Source organism: Hemicordylus capensis, chromosome 3 (genome assembly GCF_027244095.1).
Source record: "Hemicordylus capensis ecotype Gifberg chromosome 3, rHemCap1.1.pri, whole genome shotgun sequence".
Taxonomy (NCBI): Eukaryota; Metazoa; Chordata; class Lepidosauria; order Squamata; family Cordylidae; genus Hemicordylus; species Hemicordylus capensis.
In genome coordinates, this window is record NC_069659.1 from 328,038,920 (window position 1) to 328,058,235 (window position 19,316).

Genomic DNA, 19,316 nt, shown 5'->3' on the forward strand with positions numbered 1-19,316 from the left:
CCCTTAATGTTTGGGGACCCATATCTATCTCCCCTTCAGAGTTAATGTGTTTTTGCACCAGGTTCCAGTTCCTCATCCAGGCTGAAGTTGTACAATAGCTGTTAAGAACTGGAAATGGTTTAATCAGACATCATTGCTGGATACATACTTCCCTCTTGGTCCCACAGCCATCTCTGATCAAGTTGGTTTTGAAACTCTGCAGAAGCTTGCCCAAACTATTTATGAGTGTTCAAATTATGTGGGAAAGGTAGCAAAAACCATGAATGAACTTCACAAGTCCCAGCCCCTGACTCCCCTGATTTTACTCCAATCTTGCTCCCCTGCAGCCTTCTAAAGACAGTAGCTAAGGAGACCAGCACAAAAGTAATTCAGTCCCGCTGCAAGAGATGGGTGGTGGTGCCGTTTTTGCCATTCTCTCTTTCCCCTGGAAGCACTCTTTAGCACCCATATATATGTCTTTGAGGGTTGTTCCTTAATTTGAGAATCAGTCCAAAGTTTGTATAGGTGGATAAATATAATTTGCCTGCTTGCAATTTTCTGCTCCTGCACAAGTATTTGGTTTTTAGCGTCAAACACCTATGATGCTGAAGCACAGATTCTACAAACGTGACTTCATAATAACTGAAGGATATAACTTGTTTTCAAAAAGGATAGATATAACACAAAGGAAGGGGGAGTAGCATTATATGCCACTGAGTCGGTGTTGACTCTTGGCACAGAGCCCTGTGGTTGTCTTTGGTAGAATACAGGAGGGGTTTACTATTGCCATCTCCCACAAAGTATGAGATGATGCCTTTCAGCATCTTCCTATATCACTGCTGCCTGATATAGGTGTTTCCCATAGTCTGGGAAACACAAGTAGGGATTTGAACCAGCAACCTTTTGCTCCCGAGGCAAGTTTCTTCCCCACTGCACCATTAGGTGGCTGCTCAACAATATATATACTTGATAGAAATTTAAGAGTGTAAACATGGTAGTCCAGTGACTAAAATTAAATGGAGAAGGAAATAAAAACCACATAGAAGTTGGAGTCTATTACACAGTGCCATATCAAGGAGAAGATGATGCTTTCCTGAAACAAATTACAGATGTTTCATGAAGTAAAAATTAGTAGTAATGGGAAACTTCATCTATTTTGATAGCTGTTGAGAGGCAAATCCTGCTAAGCATTGACTTTCCAACAAATCCATGACATGTCTTGCTGACAACTTCCTCTATCAGAAGATGGGACAGGAACAAGGGTTTCAGCTATCTTTGACTTGATCCTAACCAATAGGGAAATGGTCAATGTGTTTGAAGTAATGGGAACTTTGGGGAAAAGGAATTCTTGGTCTTAAAGCAGGGGTGTAGCAAATGGGTTGAGCAAATGGGTTCAAAGAACCTAGGCCCCCAGGTCCTGATGCCCCCCGCCCCAGCTCCACGCATCCCTATTTTCTTCATTATCTCCCTCACTCCAAGGGGCCGCTGGAGAGAGGGGTGAACACGGGCCCCCTCTCCCCTAGCTACTCTCCTGCTTATAGAAAGCTAAAAGTGAGCTCAGGAAACATTCAGCAAAGCCAATTTTAATAAGTTCAGATAAGTGCTAGGTAGAATTCTGTGGCTAAAGAAACTAAAATGGAAAGGAGCCCAAGATGGGTGGGGGTTCCTAAAGAAAGAGCCACTAAAGTTGCAGTCACAAACAATTCCAGTGAGAGAGAGAGAAACGGGACACACCTAAAAAAGCCAATGTGATAGCTTAGTGAGGAGCTGAATTTAAAACACACACACACAAACAATGGAAGTAATGATGGTTACCAAGGACCACTGCTCAGTAAGGATGGTGAATTGTTAATGGAGGACTTTTAGTCTCCATCTTCTCCTCCAAAGCAAAATGTGTGGTTTCACAAACGCAGGGAAAATAGTGATGGGTCAGGATTGCACTTCAAGATTTTTAAGGAACTAGTCAGGAAATACCTATCTGTCTTAAGAAGATAAGAAAAGCCCTGCTGGATCAGGCCCAAGGCCTGTCTAGTCCACCATCCTGTTTCACACAGTGGCCCTGAGAAGCCCACAGGCAAGAGATGAGGGCATGCCCTCTCTCCTGCTGTTGCTCCCCTGCAACTGGTATTCTGAGGCTGGAGTTGGCCTATAGCCACCAAGTAGTAGCCATTGATAGACGTGTCCTCCATGAATTTGTTTAAGCCCCCTTTAAAGCCATCCAAGCTAGTGGCCATCACCACATCCTGCAGTAGAGGATTCCGTAGATTAATCATGCACTATGTGAAGAAGTACTTCCTTTTGTAAGTCCTAAATTTCCTGGCCACCAGTTTCATTGGATGACTCCTGGTTCTAATGTTGTGAGAGAGGGTGGAAACTATCTCTGCCCACTCTCTAAACATGCAAAATTTTATACACCTCTATCATGTCTCCCCATAGTTGCCTCTTTTCCAAACTAAAAAGCCCCAGATGATGTAGCCTTGCCTCATAAAGAAGGTGCTTCAGGCCCCTGATCATCTTGGTTGCCCTCTTCTGCACCTTTTCCAGTTCTACAATGTCCTTCTTAAGATATGGTGACCATAACTGTACACAGTGCTCTGCACCATAGATTGTATAAGGGTATTATAATATTAGTATTTTTATTTTCATTCCCCTTCCAATTTATTCCAAGCATGGAATGTGCTTTTTTCACATATGCCACACACTGAGTTGACACTTTCAATGAGCTGTCTACCACGACTCCAAGATCTCTCTCCTGGTCAGTCACTGACAGCTCAGACACCATCAGTGTGTATCTGAAGTTCAGATTTTTTTGTCCCAATATGCATCACTTTATACTTGCTTACACTGAACCACATTTACCATTTTGTCGCCCACTCACCCAATTTAGAGAGATCCTTTTGGAGCTCCTCAACATCTCTTTTGGATTTCACTAATTTCTTACATTAGTTCATCTTCAGGGCCAGATGAATTGCATCTTAGGTTTTTAAAAGAACTTGCTGATATATTGTCAGAACTTCTGCATATAATCTTTGAGAAATCCTAAAGAATAGGTGAGGTCTTCAAAGAAGGGCAGGTGGGGTTGCGGCGGGTGGTGGCGGTGGGGGGAGGATCTAGAAAACTGCAGACTGCTTAGTCTGACTTCATTACCAGAGATACTTGAACAGATTATAAAGCAGTCGAGCTATAAGCATCTTGATTAATAACAGAGTATTTAGAAGACCCAGCATAGATTTCTCAAGAACAAATCCTGCCAGACTAATCTTTGTTTTTCATCAGGTTACTAGTTTAGTGGTTTGTGTTAATGCTGTTAATGTGATTTATCTTGATCTTAGGAAAGTATTTGACAAAGTTCCCCATGAAATTTTGCTTCCCCGTGACATTTTGTTGAATTTACCTCAACTGCTAAGCAATGGCTCTTCATCAAACTAGAGGGAGAGGAGTGTCACTAGGTTCTGTCCTGGGACTAGCACTCTTCAATATTTCTATCAATGGCTTAGCTGAAGAGGTGGAAGGAATTTTCACCAAATTTGAAGATGACACAAAACCGGGAGGGATGCCAGCGTCTCCGAAGACAAGTATAACATTCAAAATTACCTTGATAAAATAGAAAATAGGAATGTGCATGGAACCGGCAGGGGCTGGTTCGAAGGTGGGGGGGAGACACCTTTAGGGCAGGGGAGGGTGCACTTACACACACACACACACACACACCGCGTTTCCCCCGCCAGCGCTCTTTTAAAAACTGGTCCTTGGTCTGGAAGTGACTCAAAGTACTCCACGCGTGTGCGCATGAGCGAGCATGATGTTCGTGCGTGCATGGGGCACTTCCAGTCACTTCTGGACCAAGGAAGGAACAGGGCGAAAGGGAGGTATGCTGCTGCCCTCTGGACCGGTTTTTAAGAGAGCACTGGCAGGGGAACCGCAGTATGGGGGGTAGTGTACCTTCCCCCACCCTTAAAAGTGTCCCCCGTGCCTTTGAACTGGCCAATCCACCAGCTGTTCGAACCTGTTCAGAGGCCGGTAAAAGGGCTGCCAAACAGTTCGTGCATATACCTAGTAGAAAGCTGGACCAAAAAGGTTAAATTCGTCAGAGAAAAATACAGTTCTGTACTTTGTGTGTGTGTGTGGGGGGGATCAAATGCACAGGTTTAGGATGCAGGATACCTGATTTGGCAGTAGCACATATGAAAAGGATTTCAAGATTGAAGTAGATCGCAAGCTGAACATGAGTCAGCCAAACATGAGCAGCTGCCAAAAAAAATCTGCATCACTAATACAATTTAAGATTGCATTAACAGAATCATGGTTTCTAAGTCATGATAAGTAGTAATTTTACTTTATTCTGTACACTGAGATGTCATCTGAATATTATGTCCAGTTTGGGGCACCACAGTTTGAGGAGGATGTAGACAAATTGGAAAAGGTTCATAGGAGAGCCCTATGAGGAAAGGTTAAATGAACTGGGTATGTTTAGGCAGGAGAAGAGGAGGAGACATGATAGCACTCTTCAAGATACCTGAAGGGCTGTCACATAGAATAATGTAAAGTCCTGTTCTCTATTGCCTCAGAAGGAAGGGCTAGATCTAACTGGCTTGAGGTACAAGCAGCAATGATACAGGAAGATGCTGAAAGGCATCATCTCAGACTGCGCAGGAGGAGGCAAGGGTAAACCCCTCCTGTATTCTACCAAAGACAACCACAGGGCTCTGTGGTCTCCAGGAGTCAGCACCTACTCAACGGCACACTTTACCTTTACCTTTACCTTTACAAGATGGTAGATTTCAGCTGAATGTTAGGAGAAAGTTCTTAACAGCAGTTTGACATTTGAACCATTTAGTAGGGGTAGAGGGTGGGGGTGGGAAGTGTTCTCCCTTGCTGGTGGTCTTCAAGCAGAGGCTGGGCAGCCCTGTGTTGGCTATTCTGTAGCTCTGGATTTCCAGCATCAAGCAGTGGGTTGGACTAGATGACCTACAAGACCACCTCCAACTCTAATAGAATAATAGAATTGTTTAAAGAAACAGCAGTACCTGTATAGATTGGATAATGTGTAAAATCTGCATTCTACCATTTTATATGTCCTTTACATTGTATTGATCATATAATTAAGACCATATGTCAGGGGTGTAACTATGATAGGGCAAGGGGAGACAGCTATCTAGGGGCCCCGGCCTCTGGGGAGCCCTCCAGAGACATGCACGTGGCCTTCCCCCACCCAGCACCTGCTGCAGCTCCTTCTTGATTGAATCATTTTATTTTTAAAAAAAATTCTTGTTCGCGCGAGCGCCATATTTCCTTGTCCTCCCTCCCTCTCCACCCTTTTGCCTTGTCGCCTCCTCCTCCTTCCCCATCCATTGGCGGACGGTGTCCCACATGATCAAGAAAGGGAAGGCACATGACTGGGTGGGTCAGCTCAGCTACTGCCTGGAACACGTGCCGCCGCTGAGCAAGGAAGAGGAGGTTATTGTAGCCTGCAGCCGCCAGGCTAGCTAGCCTAGAAGAAGAATCTTCTAAAAAATTCAGTTCTGTTCTTCTAAGTTACTTACAAAGATGTGGAGATGGAGGAGCTGCGGCAGGACTCGCAGGACTTGGGGGGGGGCTCAGGTTAGCTTTGAGAGTGTTTGCTGTTGCCTGTTGGGCATTGATCGGGGCATTATGGCCTGTTTTCCCCTCTCCCCACCCGCCCGCCTGCTGCATGTCTGGCAGGGGGCATGATGGCCCACTTTCTCCCCCTCCCGGCCCGCCCACGTGGCCGCTGCGCCACATGTCTGGGCATGGCCTGCTGCAGGTTGCTTTTTAATTGCTCTTTACCATAGAATGCAGTTTAAACCTAAGGTAGCATTCTAATAAGGCGCTGGAAACAGTTTATGCAACAAGGATGAGGGAGGGGAGAGGGAGGGAAGAGAAAGGCAAAGGAGCTCACACCACCACAAATCTCCCTGCAGAACTTTTGGCACGCTCGCAGGTTGCACCCTGCTAGGCTTGCAAACCCCAAACCCGGTGGCCCCTAGCTCCCCCCCCAAAAAAACATGCATCCTCCCACACACACACACCGTTTTTTAGAGGCCAAATAGTTCTCCTTGCAACAACAACAAAAATTAAAATCAAATAAAGTTAGCAATTATTGCACAGTGCATTTGAAATCTTGGGGAAAGATATAAAAGATCTGCTGTGTTGCAATTGATCTCTCCCCACCATGTGGTTTTGCAGGTCTTAAAAGCAAGCGGAAGGAAGTGACGGGGGGCATTTTGAAATCTTGTCTTTGGGCCCCCTCCAACCTTGTTACGCCCCTACCATATGTCCAGTCTACCTGAAATTTGGCACAGAGCACTTAGGCGACAAGTGTTTGGTGCAGATCAGCTGTTTGGTGCAGACCAGTATAGAAACAAGCAAGATATAGCAATTTGAAAATGGCCCCATATGAAGCTGTTTTTCATATATGTAAGTGACACATATTCAGCCAAGGGTACTATACTCCACTACCACCCCCAGCCCCATTTAAATGTATCCCAAAATTCTGGTCAATAGAAGAGCATGTGCTTCTGTTTTTTGTTTTTGGAAATCTGCTGAATATTTCCTAATTCATTCTAACAGCATAATCAAGTTCCAGCACTCATCAGAGCACATGTCAGATGGTCTGATTTACGATTCCCAGCAGCAACCTTTTCCCTCAGTAAAGATGGCTGCCATATATATTATGTTGGTTCATATGCACCAGCTAAGCCGCCATAGCAGATTTTGCCATGAGGGTAAGCTGATCCTTGTTCAGAACAGAGACTGCTGGTTTGATGAGCTTCTTTTGTATCTGCTGGAGTGTAGTGCTAATAGTGTAGTCCACTGTATGTTTACTCCAAAGGAAGTCCTGCTGTTAGAAGGGGAACAAAATGGAAAGATCATTTTAAAAATGAGGAGAACAAGAAAACTCCTTTTTAATAATGCGATGTGGGGAGAAAATTGGGAAAAGCTTTTTAAAAAACAGAGAGGAGGAATAATGAAAATATCCTTTTTAAAAACCTCAAGATAGTATCATGGAACAATCCACTGGAAAAAAAGGGGTGGATGGAAATAATGGATAGATGCTTTTAAAATCATGGAGGGAGTGAAACAATTGAAAGGTTCTTTTAGAACGTGAGAGTGGATGGTAATGGAACAATTATATGTAGCTCATATAATTCTAATGTTATCCTCAGCATCTCATGGGGATTGGGATCTGTTAGTATACTCAGAGGTGCACCTAGGTAATTTTGGAGCCTGAGCCTAAAGGGCTTTGGACCCACCCACCCCCCGCACTGCAAGTTAAGCATCATCCCCCTACCTACACACACACACACACACACACACACACACACACACACATATCATGATACACACCGTATTTTTTTAAAAAACAAAACAAAACATGGGTTCTTGAGGCCTAAACAGCAACTGAACTCACAAGAATGTAAGAATATAAAGCAGGTATATTTTTGCAAATATGCATTAGCAAAAAGATTTCAACGCACAGCTTAGCATCTACCCATCCCTCATATTTCTTCCCCCACTGCCCCATCTGTCTCTAAAGCACGTGGCACAGGTCACAGTCACACTTGGCCGCCCAGCACAGTGCATGCCGGCGGCACAGTACGGCAACCACACCACTCAGGACAGACTAAAGAGGACTTGGGGGGGCCCCAGGGGGTGTGGAGGCCCTGGACATCCACCTCAAAGTCCAGGGCAAAGAGCGCCTCTGAGTATACTTGAAAAAAGAATGCCAGGAACCAGGGGCGTAGCTAGCGGAGAGGGGGCCGTGTTCATTCCTCTCTCTGGCGGCCCCCCAGAGTGAGGGAGATAATGAAGAAAATAGGGAGGGTTTGAGCTGGAGGGCCCTCAGGAGCTGGGAGGCCTGTGTTCTTTGAACCCATTCGCTCAATTATAGCTACGCCCCTGCCTCCTACTTTGTAGGCAGTGCAGCATTTGGGGGGAGCCTGTGCTTTGTAGAGATGTCTGAGGCCGAAATTAATCAAGTGCAGCTCTAGCAAGTTGTTGGGGAAGCTGCACCAGTTGCATTTGGTCTGGATGCTTCTCTCCCTAGCCCAATGTCAAGCTGAAAGACCAAGGCAAAATGTGGATTTGTGAAGCCTCACTTGAAGCCAGTATAATATACAAGACTGTAAAACTTTTACTGCTTACATGGGATGGAAGTTTAAGTGACCACTTTAACATGCAATTTCCACATGTTTTAAGCACCTTAACTCTAATCTTAAATGGAAATATTTTTATATGTTAATATTCGGCTAGAAGCATATGAATGTTCCAACAAAGTAGAACACCCGTGAGAGTTTGTAGTATGTTTGTTTGCTCTCCTACAAAGCTCTGTGTGTGTGTGTGTGTGTGTGTGTGTATGGGGGGGGGCACTTTCAGAACATTGCAAAAAACAAGCATCCTATTACCTAACTAACCCTGAGATCTCAGGTTTCCCAAACACATTCTGCTCTGCCTGAAACAGAATCAGAATCAGCATTTTATTTTCACTTTATCCTCCCCCGCCCCATAACCAGCTCCTTTTAAATGGTATTTGCTTTACCGACAGTCCAATCCTATGCATGTTTACTCTGAAGTAAGGTCCATTCTGCTCAATCAATGGGGCTCCTTCTCGGATAAGTGTGCATATGATTGCAGCCTTAGAGGTGTGCTTTAGAGAAGCATATGTAATTAACATTGCTTATTTTGCAAAACACTCTCATACACACCTCTGAAGATGCAAGTCATGGGTGGTGTTTTTTTTTTTTAAATGAAATGAAAAAGTCAGGCGGTATTAAATGATTTAAAGTGTATACTGGGAGTGGTGGAAGGGAAGGAATCATGAATAATTCAAAGGCGACACAGGATTTTCCTTGCAAGGTCAATGAATGAAAAAGACAAGGCTTTAGGACAGATCAGCTCATATTCTTTCAGTGTTGTGGAGAGATCACCATCCATCTGGAGGGTTAAGGCAAGTTCATGCGATGCAAAGCACCAGCTCGTCACTCCAATAAAAGATTATACAGTATTGAAATCTATTGGCACCAGGCTGGGTTCAGTGGGAGCTTGACAGCTGCTGGGAAGGGTTAAAGTCTGAATGTTTGATGCCAAGTGAATTGGAGTCTATTTTTGAACTCAACTTCCACGTCCTGAAGGAATGGTTATCAAAGGAAAAGAGAAGCGATGAACAATACCCCAGGCAGCCGGTACAGAGAACAGGACCCTACTTTATTTCTTCCATTGAAATGACTGGAATTCCTTACAAAATGGCTTGAAAGAGAAGGTCTGTTTGTAGAAGATGAATGTGAGTATTGCTTAAGGGAGAAAAAGTGCTTTCAAATCATTTCTGGCTTTAATAATGGTCATTTGATCTCCCCTTAAACTGACAACAATAGCTATTGTAGGAGGCAAACTGTTTAAACAGTGCATGGACTATTCTAAACCTTTAGAATGGAACTTTTGCTTGCTTTTGTTTTTAAGGGGGTCCACTGATATTCTAGCTCAGGGTCTGAACGGAATTGAAGGCATGGGAACAAATAAACTCCCCGGCACCTTGAATGCATTACAGATTTAGCACTCGTTAATTGCATCTCTGTGGTACCTAATCTGCAAGAGAGCACTTTTATTTTTAGAATTTCAAATGTCTAAGTGGCTGGGCACAAAAGTAAACCTTGGTGAGATTTTTCAGTTGCTTGAAAGGTGGGAAGTAAATAGCAAAATTATGATTTAGTGCTACTCATAATCAATTATGCAGGCAATGCAACTTTGACAGGCAGAAAAGCAGAAGCCTGCAGCTATGCTTCTGTAGAAGGGCAATTGCTAATTATATACAGCAAAATAGTGTTAGAATGGGAAAATTAGAAAAATTAGGCACAGCTTGAACAAACAAAATATATGCAAGATTAATTTGGGGTAAAGCCTAACTCATACATTTGCTTCTCTCGGCTGGATTAATCTGATCTGTTATTTATGTTGTTTCTAAACACTGGGTATGACCTATAGTTTTCAGACCTTGGCTGGACTCTTTTCTGATCTTATAATTGGCAGTAATTCTAGGTAATACATTCTGAACTGGATTTCTTTTGGAATACAAATAATACCCTTAAGCACCTCGCTTCCTGCTGGCTCTGCACTCCACCACAGCTAGTTAGATATATAAATGACTTGTCCGTTCTGAATTGCAGCTTATAGGAAGAAATGCACCAACATGTCAGCTTTACATGAAACAGGGTTAGCTTCTATGCATAGTTTAGCTCAGTTTCCATAGGATTTGGTAGGCAAGTGAAAATGTTGATTTCCCCTACCCCAGACTCTGGGGTTCTGCAATCCCTTGAGAATGAACCAAACATTAACGTGAGATCCCCCCCCCCCCGAAAAATATCCCGAGTCCCTGAGCTACTAGGTGATTGTTCTGCGCTTTTTGTGTGTGTGTGTGCTATTGATCATTACATTGTCACTGATTTCATGAGACAAACTGAAGACAGTGTCTAACTTCTAAAGTTAACAATAACCCTTAAGTATAAAGTGGATCACTCTTAATATCCCTGAATTGTAGATGGCAGGCTGAGAGAATAGTGGCATGCTTAAAGCTACCTTGTTCATGGCAAAGGTACCAAAGAACCAAGAACTTCTAATCGCATGATTCACAGCCCCTGGTGGTATGCCAGTTCTCAAGCTATATGTTGAAAATCAGTTCTTGTTCATGAAAATTAGAGCCTGTGTCCGAGTGACTGACCTTTGTGCTTGACTCCTAGTCTGAGCACCTGTTATAAACTATGGTTGTATGAAATTAGTTTTTCTATTACAATTTTGTTCTCTACCTAAATCTGTAAATTACAGGTCCACTTCACCACAGTCCCCTTCTTATTTTGTTATAGATATTATTACTGACTCACATTTTGTACAGTGTCATGCAGGTATTTCAACAGCAACTATGCTGCTGCATGTGGTGGTGTAGTGGTTAGAGTGCTGGACTAGGACTGGGGAGGCCCGAGTTCAAATCCCCATTCAGCCATAATACTTGCTGGGTGACTCTGGGCCAGTCACTTCTCTTTCAGCCTAATCTACTTCATAGGGTTGTTGTGAGGAGAAACCTAAGTATGTAGTACACCTCTCTGGGCTCCTTGGAGGAAGAGCAGGATATAAAATGTAAAAATAATAATAATGTTAATAATAAATAAATAAATGTGTTGTACATTTATCTGCCGACAGTGCTCTGGAACAGGGCTGTTCTGCTGCATATTAAAATTGCAGAAGTGCAGTTCCACATATGGCCATTGGAAATAATGGGCATCATGTTGTGCAATTGCCTGTGCACAATTTTAAGTCACAGCAGAATAGCCCTGTTCTGTAACACTGCTGGCGGTGTTTTGAATGCATGCAACAGCACAGGTTGTGCTACGCCGTGTTATACCACACAGAATGTGAGCCATTGTATATATTCCATGACTTATTCATCATAATCTTCACTCTAATTTCCTCTAATTTCTCTGCTCTAAATATTCAGTAAACTGTCCGTCTGTAACATAATTTGCTGTGTGTGTGTGTTTACAAGTGCACACATTTATACATATGTATCTGTGTGTGTATATATATATATATATATATATATAATCAGTTTACCCCAAACGCTCTTAGATAAATTAACAACACACTTGCTAAATCTTTCCACTCTGTGCAACAGGTGTGTGTATGTGTCTTGCACGAAAAGGGAAAAATTAGTGAGTGTATGGTGGAAACTTGGCAGCATTTTAGAGTGGAATCAATGCAAGAATGTGTCAAGTTCACCTTGGCTCATAATAACAAATCAAATGCTAGACACCTGGGGCACAATCCAATCTAACTTAAGCTCTCATTGATTTCATTAGGAGAAATTTCAGCATGTGGTTAAATCAACAGAATTTAGGGATTCTTTATTTCACTGGACTGCATCCCTGCCATGTTTTAAATACAGCAAAGCTCTAGACGTGTGCTAGAGTTACCTGCTCATATAACATGCTCGCTCATCAGAGCGATTTGAACTCAAAACCTCAAAGCTTTACCACTTGATCTGCCGGAGAAACTGGTGATACCTTATTAATGCATGCACTAAGGATTGATTTGATACAGAACTACTGAGTGAATTATGCATGTTGTTGTTAAAAGGATGTATCTAGAAATAAGATTATCCCCATGTGGCAGGACTTTGGGTGTGTTTTTGCCTCAGCATCTATTTGTCTCTATAACCTTGTGTCTAAGTTGTGTTTAACTGTGAAAATAAGAAAGCAATATGATTGTTAAAGGAAGACTAAAGGGAGTCTACAAGCAGCCATTTATCCTCTTGCCCAGTAACAGTCACTTTGCCAATGAAAAATGCCAAAGAGCATTTCCGGGTGACAGTCACAATGTAAAAGAATGAATGGACACAAATCTGATATGAAAAATAGGGAACACATTTTAAACAAACAGTGGTGGACCATGGTAATGTCACTGGACACTCCGTCTCTGGTTTAGGATTGCTAACTTTAACCATAAAAAAAGCTATTTGTGTAACAAAACATTGGATTTTTTAAAACAAATTTCATTCTGTCTCTGAAGTTTGAAATAGATGGTTCTCCCATATATAAAGTACATTGCCTGATGGTGGCTGTGCACAATATTCATTCATATGTTGCTTGATGGAAGTGCTTGGGGGAACCTACCGAGCAGTACCACGCAGCAGTGCTCTGGAGGGGCGGGCTATAAATATTTTAAATAAATAAACCTCAAAAGGACAGGCAAGTGCGGTGGCTCAAGAAGACTGTCAGTAGTCAGGGACTGAGTCCCCGTTTGCCCTTCTTCATGACCAGCAGTAGCAGAATCCCTAATGCAAAATAAGCTGCATGCAAACGTGTTTAATTAATGAATTATGTATACAGGCCACCCAATTCAGCTTTCTTTGATGCAGAATGTGACGTACATTAGCACAGGATGTTTATGTTTATGCATGCTAAACACTCAGTGGTAGGGCACATGCTTTGTATGCAGAAGGCTGCAAGTTCAGTCCTAAGCATCTCCGGCTTAAAAGTAGCAGGTGGTGAGAGAGATCTCAGTTTGAGACCCTGGAGAGCTGCTGCCTGTCAGAACAGACAGTACTGGGCCAGATGGACCAATGCTTTGATGCAGCGCAAAGCAGCTTCTTACTTGTGTGTGCGTTTTCTGATCTGTGAAAATCTTCTCAATGAACTTCAAGTAGACACTGGGTGAAACAGTCTGGCTGATGCTTACCAAACCTATAGGTTTGATCCTCTGCCACATGTGAAGAGGATGCATGTGCAAATGGAATGCACTATGTCCATGCACTCAGGACTAGTACATATGGGCGTGGAGGGAGGGCTCCTTCAAAACAGGACTGGATGGAAAGAAACATCCAAACTTCACACCTCCAGTTTTTTGCTAAATAAGACCTCCACCAAAGAATGTGCGGCAGCTGTGAAAAAGGCCAATTCCGTGCTAGGGATCATTAGGAAGGGGATTGAAAATAAAACGGCTAATATTATAATGCCCTTATACAAAACTATGGTGAGGCCACACTAGGAGTACTGTGTACAATTCTGGTCACCACATCAAAAAAAGGACATTGTAGAACTGGAAAAGGTACAGAAGAGGGCAACCAAGATGATCAGGGGCCTAGAGCACCTTCCTTATGAGGCAAGGCTACAACACCTGGGGCTATTTAGTTTAGAAAAAAGACAACTTCGGGAAGACACGATAGAGGTCTATAAAATTATGCATGGTGTGGAGAAAGTGGATAGAGAGAAATTCTTCTCCCTCTCCATAACACTAGAACCAGGGGTCATCCTCATCCCATGAAATTGGTTGCCAGGAAATTTAGGACCAACAAAAGGAAATACTTTTTCATACAAAGCATAACCAGCTTGTGGAATTCTCAGCGACAAGATGTGGTGACAACCAACAACCTGGATGGCTTTAAGAGGACTTTGGATAACTTCATGGAGGAGAGGTCCATCAATGGCTACTAGTCAGAGGGCTATAGGCCACCTCCAGCCTCAGAGGCAAGATGCCTCTGAATTCCAGTTGCAGGGGAGTAACAGCAGGAGAGAGGGCATGCCCTCAACTCCTGCCTGTAGGCTCCTAGTGGCATCTGGTGGGCCACTGTGTGAAACAGGATGCTGGACTAGATGGGCCTTGGGCCTGATCCAGCAGGGCTGTTCTTATGTTCAGAGGCTGTTCACCTCTACATACTGGATGTTGGGATAGTAGAGATTGTTCTTTTATGTGCTTGTCTTGTGAACTTCCCAGAAACATTTGGTGGCCACTGTTGAAAACAGGATCTGGACTAGATGTACCCTAGTCTACTCTAGGATGGTTACTTTTATGTTCCTTATGTTCCTATATGTATGATTAGTACCTAAACATAAATTTATTTGTCTGATATTTATTTTTCTAAATCCCACCAAATGGCTAACTTTAATTATTTCTCTCTTATTACACTCTACAATAAAGGAGTGTGAAACATGTGCCATTAGTAATTTAGCACACCACAACTGACTTTCTTTTACTATAGCGTGCAGGCACACTGATGCAGAATACTGGCTGGAGTCATTAACAAACGAGACAGGAATGAAAAGGAAACAGATTTTAAAGCAGGCTTTTTCTAATTGGATCTGGAGGCAGCTATCATTGTCGGTCTGTGTCTCTGTCCTTGATAATCTGATCTAGGGAAATCAAAGGAACTATGTCCATGTATGGAACATAGAAATATTTGAATGCTTCTTTATATATGAAGTGTGAACAATGTTTATGTGTTGCTATCTGTGAATTCTGTCAAGTCTTCCAAGATTTCATTGCACTCCTCCTTCAGTAACTATTAAAAGAACTTCTGATCAGTTCAGATATTTTGTGATATTGCCTGAAGAATAGTCTTTATTTCACACGATGACAGGAGAATGTTTGCATGAATACTCTTGTGCACCAAGATGTGCTAAACAGGAAGGAACAATGCCAAGATGGTTATGCATTACCAATTTGATTTATTGGGCAGTGTGGAGACTCATTGAGGCTGTTCTCACACACAGCCTAACCCAGGCTAGGGACGCCCAGCCCATGTTAGGCTGTGTGTAAGAACTGCCGGGATCCATGTGGATCCTGGCAGCACCTCTGCTGCAAACCCACCAAAGAAGCACTTTGGGCTCACTTTGTAGGGCTCGCCAGGGGGAACCTCCCAATGCACCGAACACTCACACAGTGCATTGTGGGATTTCTGGAGGCCGGGATGAGGCACACGATCCATGCTGCCAGAGGCAGCAGCAGGATTGTTTCTTCCTCACCTGGGCACACTTCTGCACTCCTCTTTCCTATGGCACACATTTCACCTAGGCACTTCACTGGGTTTCTGAAGTTCCCAGTGTCAGTGCTTGAACAAAATGCTGACTCATGAGGATTGGGAGAGGGGAGGAGCTGCCCCTTTTTCCTGATACCGGCCATACCTCCTGCGTCAATGTCAGATGCAGGGAAGTATGGCCAGTATTGGCAGGAAGGATGGCTCTGTCCCTCTTCCAAATCATGTAGCTAGCGTGGTGTAGTGGTTAGAGTGCTGGACTAGGACTGGAGAGACCCGAGTTCAAATCCCCATTCAGCCATGATACTTGCTGGGTGACTCTGAGGCAATCACTTCTCTCGCAGCCTAACCTACTTCACAGTGATGTGAATTCGGTTCGTCCCTGGGTCCGCCTTTTAGCCAATCAAACAGACACAGTGGGAATCTCTTTTGAGGCGTTTATTGCTACTGCAGATTAGCAAGGTATCCAGTGGGCTTCGGCTCTGCACTGAATACGAATTGGTTACAGGTGCATCTTACATTTATACAAACGATCTGAATGATGCTGACACTCTAGACACAGTATACGTGCCAACAAAATGGTGGACTAAGTATCTAGTACGCATGTGAATGATTCATTGTTCATCTGGTGATTACTCCTTATTTGGTTACATCATGTTTTCTTAATTGCCAGCAAAGAACAGTGAGAATCCTGTGAGAACCAAGTTTCCTTAGATACAATTTAGTGGAGAGAGATAACAACGTTGATCATGAGAGGCCGTGATGGCCCTGAGCTGGGCTGGGGTTACTTTAAGTCAGACTGAGGTTTTCTAAGTAAAATGGAGTTACTTTGGTTTTCTAAAACACATCAACAGGGTTGTTGTGAGGAGAAACTTAAGTATGGAGCACACCGCTCTGGGCTCCTTGGAGGAAGAGTGGGATATAAAATGTAAATAATAATAAATAATAATAATGCCAGTCAGCTCTTCATTCACTACTGACAGGGAGCTTCTTTCATAGCAACTGCACATGAAGCGCTGACTGGTGCAGACCAGGAGGGGGCGGAGCTGCCCCTCTTTCCAATATTAGCCACACCTCCCTACATCTGACATTGCAGAGGCTGTGGTTAGGGCACACTTGCATGCATACACTGATTTCCAAAAGGATAGGGGGCCACCAGAAGGAGCTTGCCCCTTCCCCGGAAAAGGTCCTGTGGATGCCCATGTGTGTGTGTGTGTAGCATGGCACCCATTCACCCATTTATTTGCCTAGAAAAGCATCCCACGGCTGTAAAAGCTCAGTTTTCAGGGTTTTGATTGTGCTTCGCCTTCTCCCAACCCCTTTTGTTGTTGCTGCTGCTGCTTTTGCTTTGTTGGTCACTGTTGGGCCCACATCTCCCTAGACACGCATTTCCTAGACTGCTGCTCTATCATGCCCTGTTCCTGCTCTCCAACTCCAGACCTTAATTCAGGGGCTTTTTTCCCAGCCAAGTGCCTCTATGTTACTTGCTCTTCCCAGTTGTGAAGACTAGCAGGCATTCATGGACTCGCCTTCACATCCTCCACAATATTTTTCGATGCCAGTGGCAAATCTGTCTGTCACAAAGAAGACAATGTCTCTTTCATCTGCTGCTGTACCAAATGTGTCCTCACTCTCCCCCCCCCAAAAAAACCCCCTTCTGGCCTTGACAACTGTGTAGGGATGCCTATCAGTAAAGCCAGCTTTGTGTTTTTCTTTGCTTTAGTTCATCTGTATTGATTCCCCCACCGACACACACTTTTTTTTTGTTCTCAAGAAAAATGTTGCATCTACCAGAGATCACTATAAAATCCTTTTGTACTTAACTAGATCTTGCAACATACACACTTTTTGGGTCCTGATGCTTTTGATAAAGAAAAGCAGCTTTGGGAGGCTGTGTGTTTGAGCAGAGAAGCAATGGCAGGGAGGGGTGTGTCCAGGCCAGCAGCTGCCTGGGTGCTGCCTCCGTCATGGCCCCCGCCCCAGCCCTGCCCCGTGTCTGATGTCAGATGTAGGGAGCCACACCCCTGCATCTGACATTATTTAGCCACACCCCTGCATCTGACATTATTTTTATTTATTTATTTATTTATTTATTTATTTATCTCTCTATCTATCTATCTATCTATCTATCTATCTATCTATCTATCTATCACATTTGTACACCGCCTCAAACTTTCGTCTCTGGGCAGTTAACAATACAGTGGTCCCTCGACTTACGAACTTAATCTGTTCCGAATGCACATTCGTAGGTCGAAAAGTTTGTAAGTCGAAAAGCGGTTTCCCATAGGAATGCATTGGAAATGGATTAATTCGTTCCGGAGCCTAGGAAAAAGACCCAGACACCCAGTTTTTTGTGCAAAACTCTTTATCAAGTGCACTTTAAAGGCATGCAAACTGCACAGCAACATTACTTTTCAACAATAAACATTTACAACAGCACTTTATCATTTTTTTGGGACCTGATGCAGGTCACTTCAGGGCACTTTAAAGGCAGGCAGGCACACTCAACATGCCTCAGCCTCAGCCAACATTTCTAAACCTTACTCAACACAGTTTTTGGACCTGATGTAGGTCACTGCAGTGCTTTTCAAAGACAGGCAGGAACAATGAACATGCCTCAGCCAACATTTTAAAGCATTACTGTACACACCTCAGCTTTGGAACATGTTAAGGACACTTGTGTGCAATTCTAAGGCAGGCACTCTTCGAAGGAGCATGCCTCTTTCTTTACACCACACATCTCAACTTGGGAACATGTTAAGGACACTTGTGTGCAATTCTAAGGCAGGCACTCTTCGAAGGAACATGCCTCACCCTCAGGTTACATTTCTTTACACCACACACCTCAACTTGGGAACAGGAAAAACAGGAAATGTAAACTGCAAACAGCAATGAACTTTTTAATTTTCAAACCAAAAAAATCATTTCTGGGAAGAGGAGGCAGAGGGTGACAACTGGGAAGAACAGCAAGGTTCTTCCTCCTGCCTTGCCTGCTTCACCACAAACCGGTCCATGGTCTGCTGCCTCTGTCTCTTGCGGAGCATTGCTCGCCATGGGGCAACGACCACATTATCAAAGTGCTCCACAGCTTCCTGGGCTGCAGCCTTATCCTCACTGAGATCGTTCACAAAAATTCGTAAGTCGAGGAAACCGCATCTAAAATTCGTAAGTCGAGGAAACCGCATCTAAAACCGCCAACGGTTTTCCGTTCGGATGTCGAAAAATTCGTAAGCGTGCGGCCACTTTTTTCGTTCGTGAGTCGAAAAATTCGGATGTCGAGTAGTTCGTAAGTCGAGGGACCACTGTAGTATAAAACAAGTTAAAATATATACAAAAACTTAAAACAATTTAACAATTTAAAATCAACCACAAATTAAAACCTTAGATTTTTGTAGACGCGGAGCGTAGTTTTGCTCCCAAACGGGGCAGCACGGAAGTGAAATCATCCCCCCGCATCTGACGTCAGACGTGGGGGGGCATGTCTGGGGTCACAAGGTATGGCTCCTGAGGGGCGGTGGCCCGGGTTCTTTGAACCCGTTTACCCAATGGTGGCTCCGCCCCTGGCTGGAGGGTCACAGTTTGAGATTCCTACTTTTCAAGCTGGTTCAATTTACTTAGCAGAAAAACAGCTTTTGAGAGGGCCTAGAATAAATGAAGGCTCCCCTGATTTGATTTACTGCCTCGGGATTAGACAAATTCACTGAGGAGAGGTTTATTGATAGTTACTAGTCATGATAGCTGTTTGGAACCTCCAAGTTCAGAGGCAGTGTGCCTCTGAATTCCAGTTGTTAGGTAGCAAGAGCAGGAGGTAGCTATTTCATTGCTTGTGGACTTCCCAGAAGCATCTGGTTGGCCAGTACCATCCAAAAAGGATTCTGGGCTAGGTACACCTTTGATCCAGCCGGGCTATCTGTGTTCAGTACGCTCTCTGCTGCTTCTCTGCTCAAGCCCTAGCTTCCCAAAGATGCTTTTCCTGAGCAATATACATGTGCAATGTCTAATTAAGCATGTTGTATCATTT

General features: G+C 43.7%; 1 protein-coding gene across 3 annotated transcripts in view; it reads left to right on the forward strand.

Moving 5' to 3' along the window:
* The window catches only part of SCHIP1 (schwannomin interacting protein 1), a 630,453-nt gene that overhangs the window by 425,097 nt on the left and 186,040 nt on the right, over positions 1-19,316 (forward strand). The window contains exon 1 of one of the 3 annotated variants that reach the window (XM_053306139.1): positions 8,807-9,280. The exons of the other annotated variants lie outside the window; for them this stretch is intronic. Within the exon in view, the coding sequence (XP_053162114.1) occupies positions 9,275-9,280 (6 nt within the window). The 5' untranslated portion in view covers positions 8,807-9,274. Of the gene's footprint in view, positions 1-8,806; positions 9,281-19,316 lie in introns of those variants that run through there. 3 annotated transcript variants of the gene reach the window in all.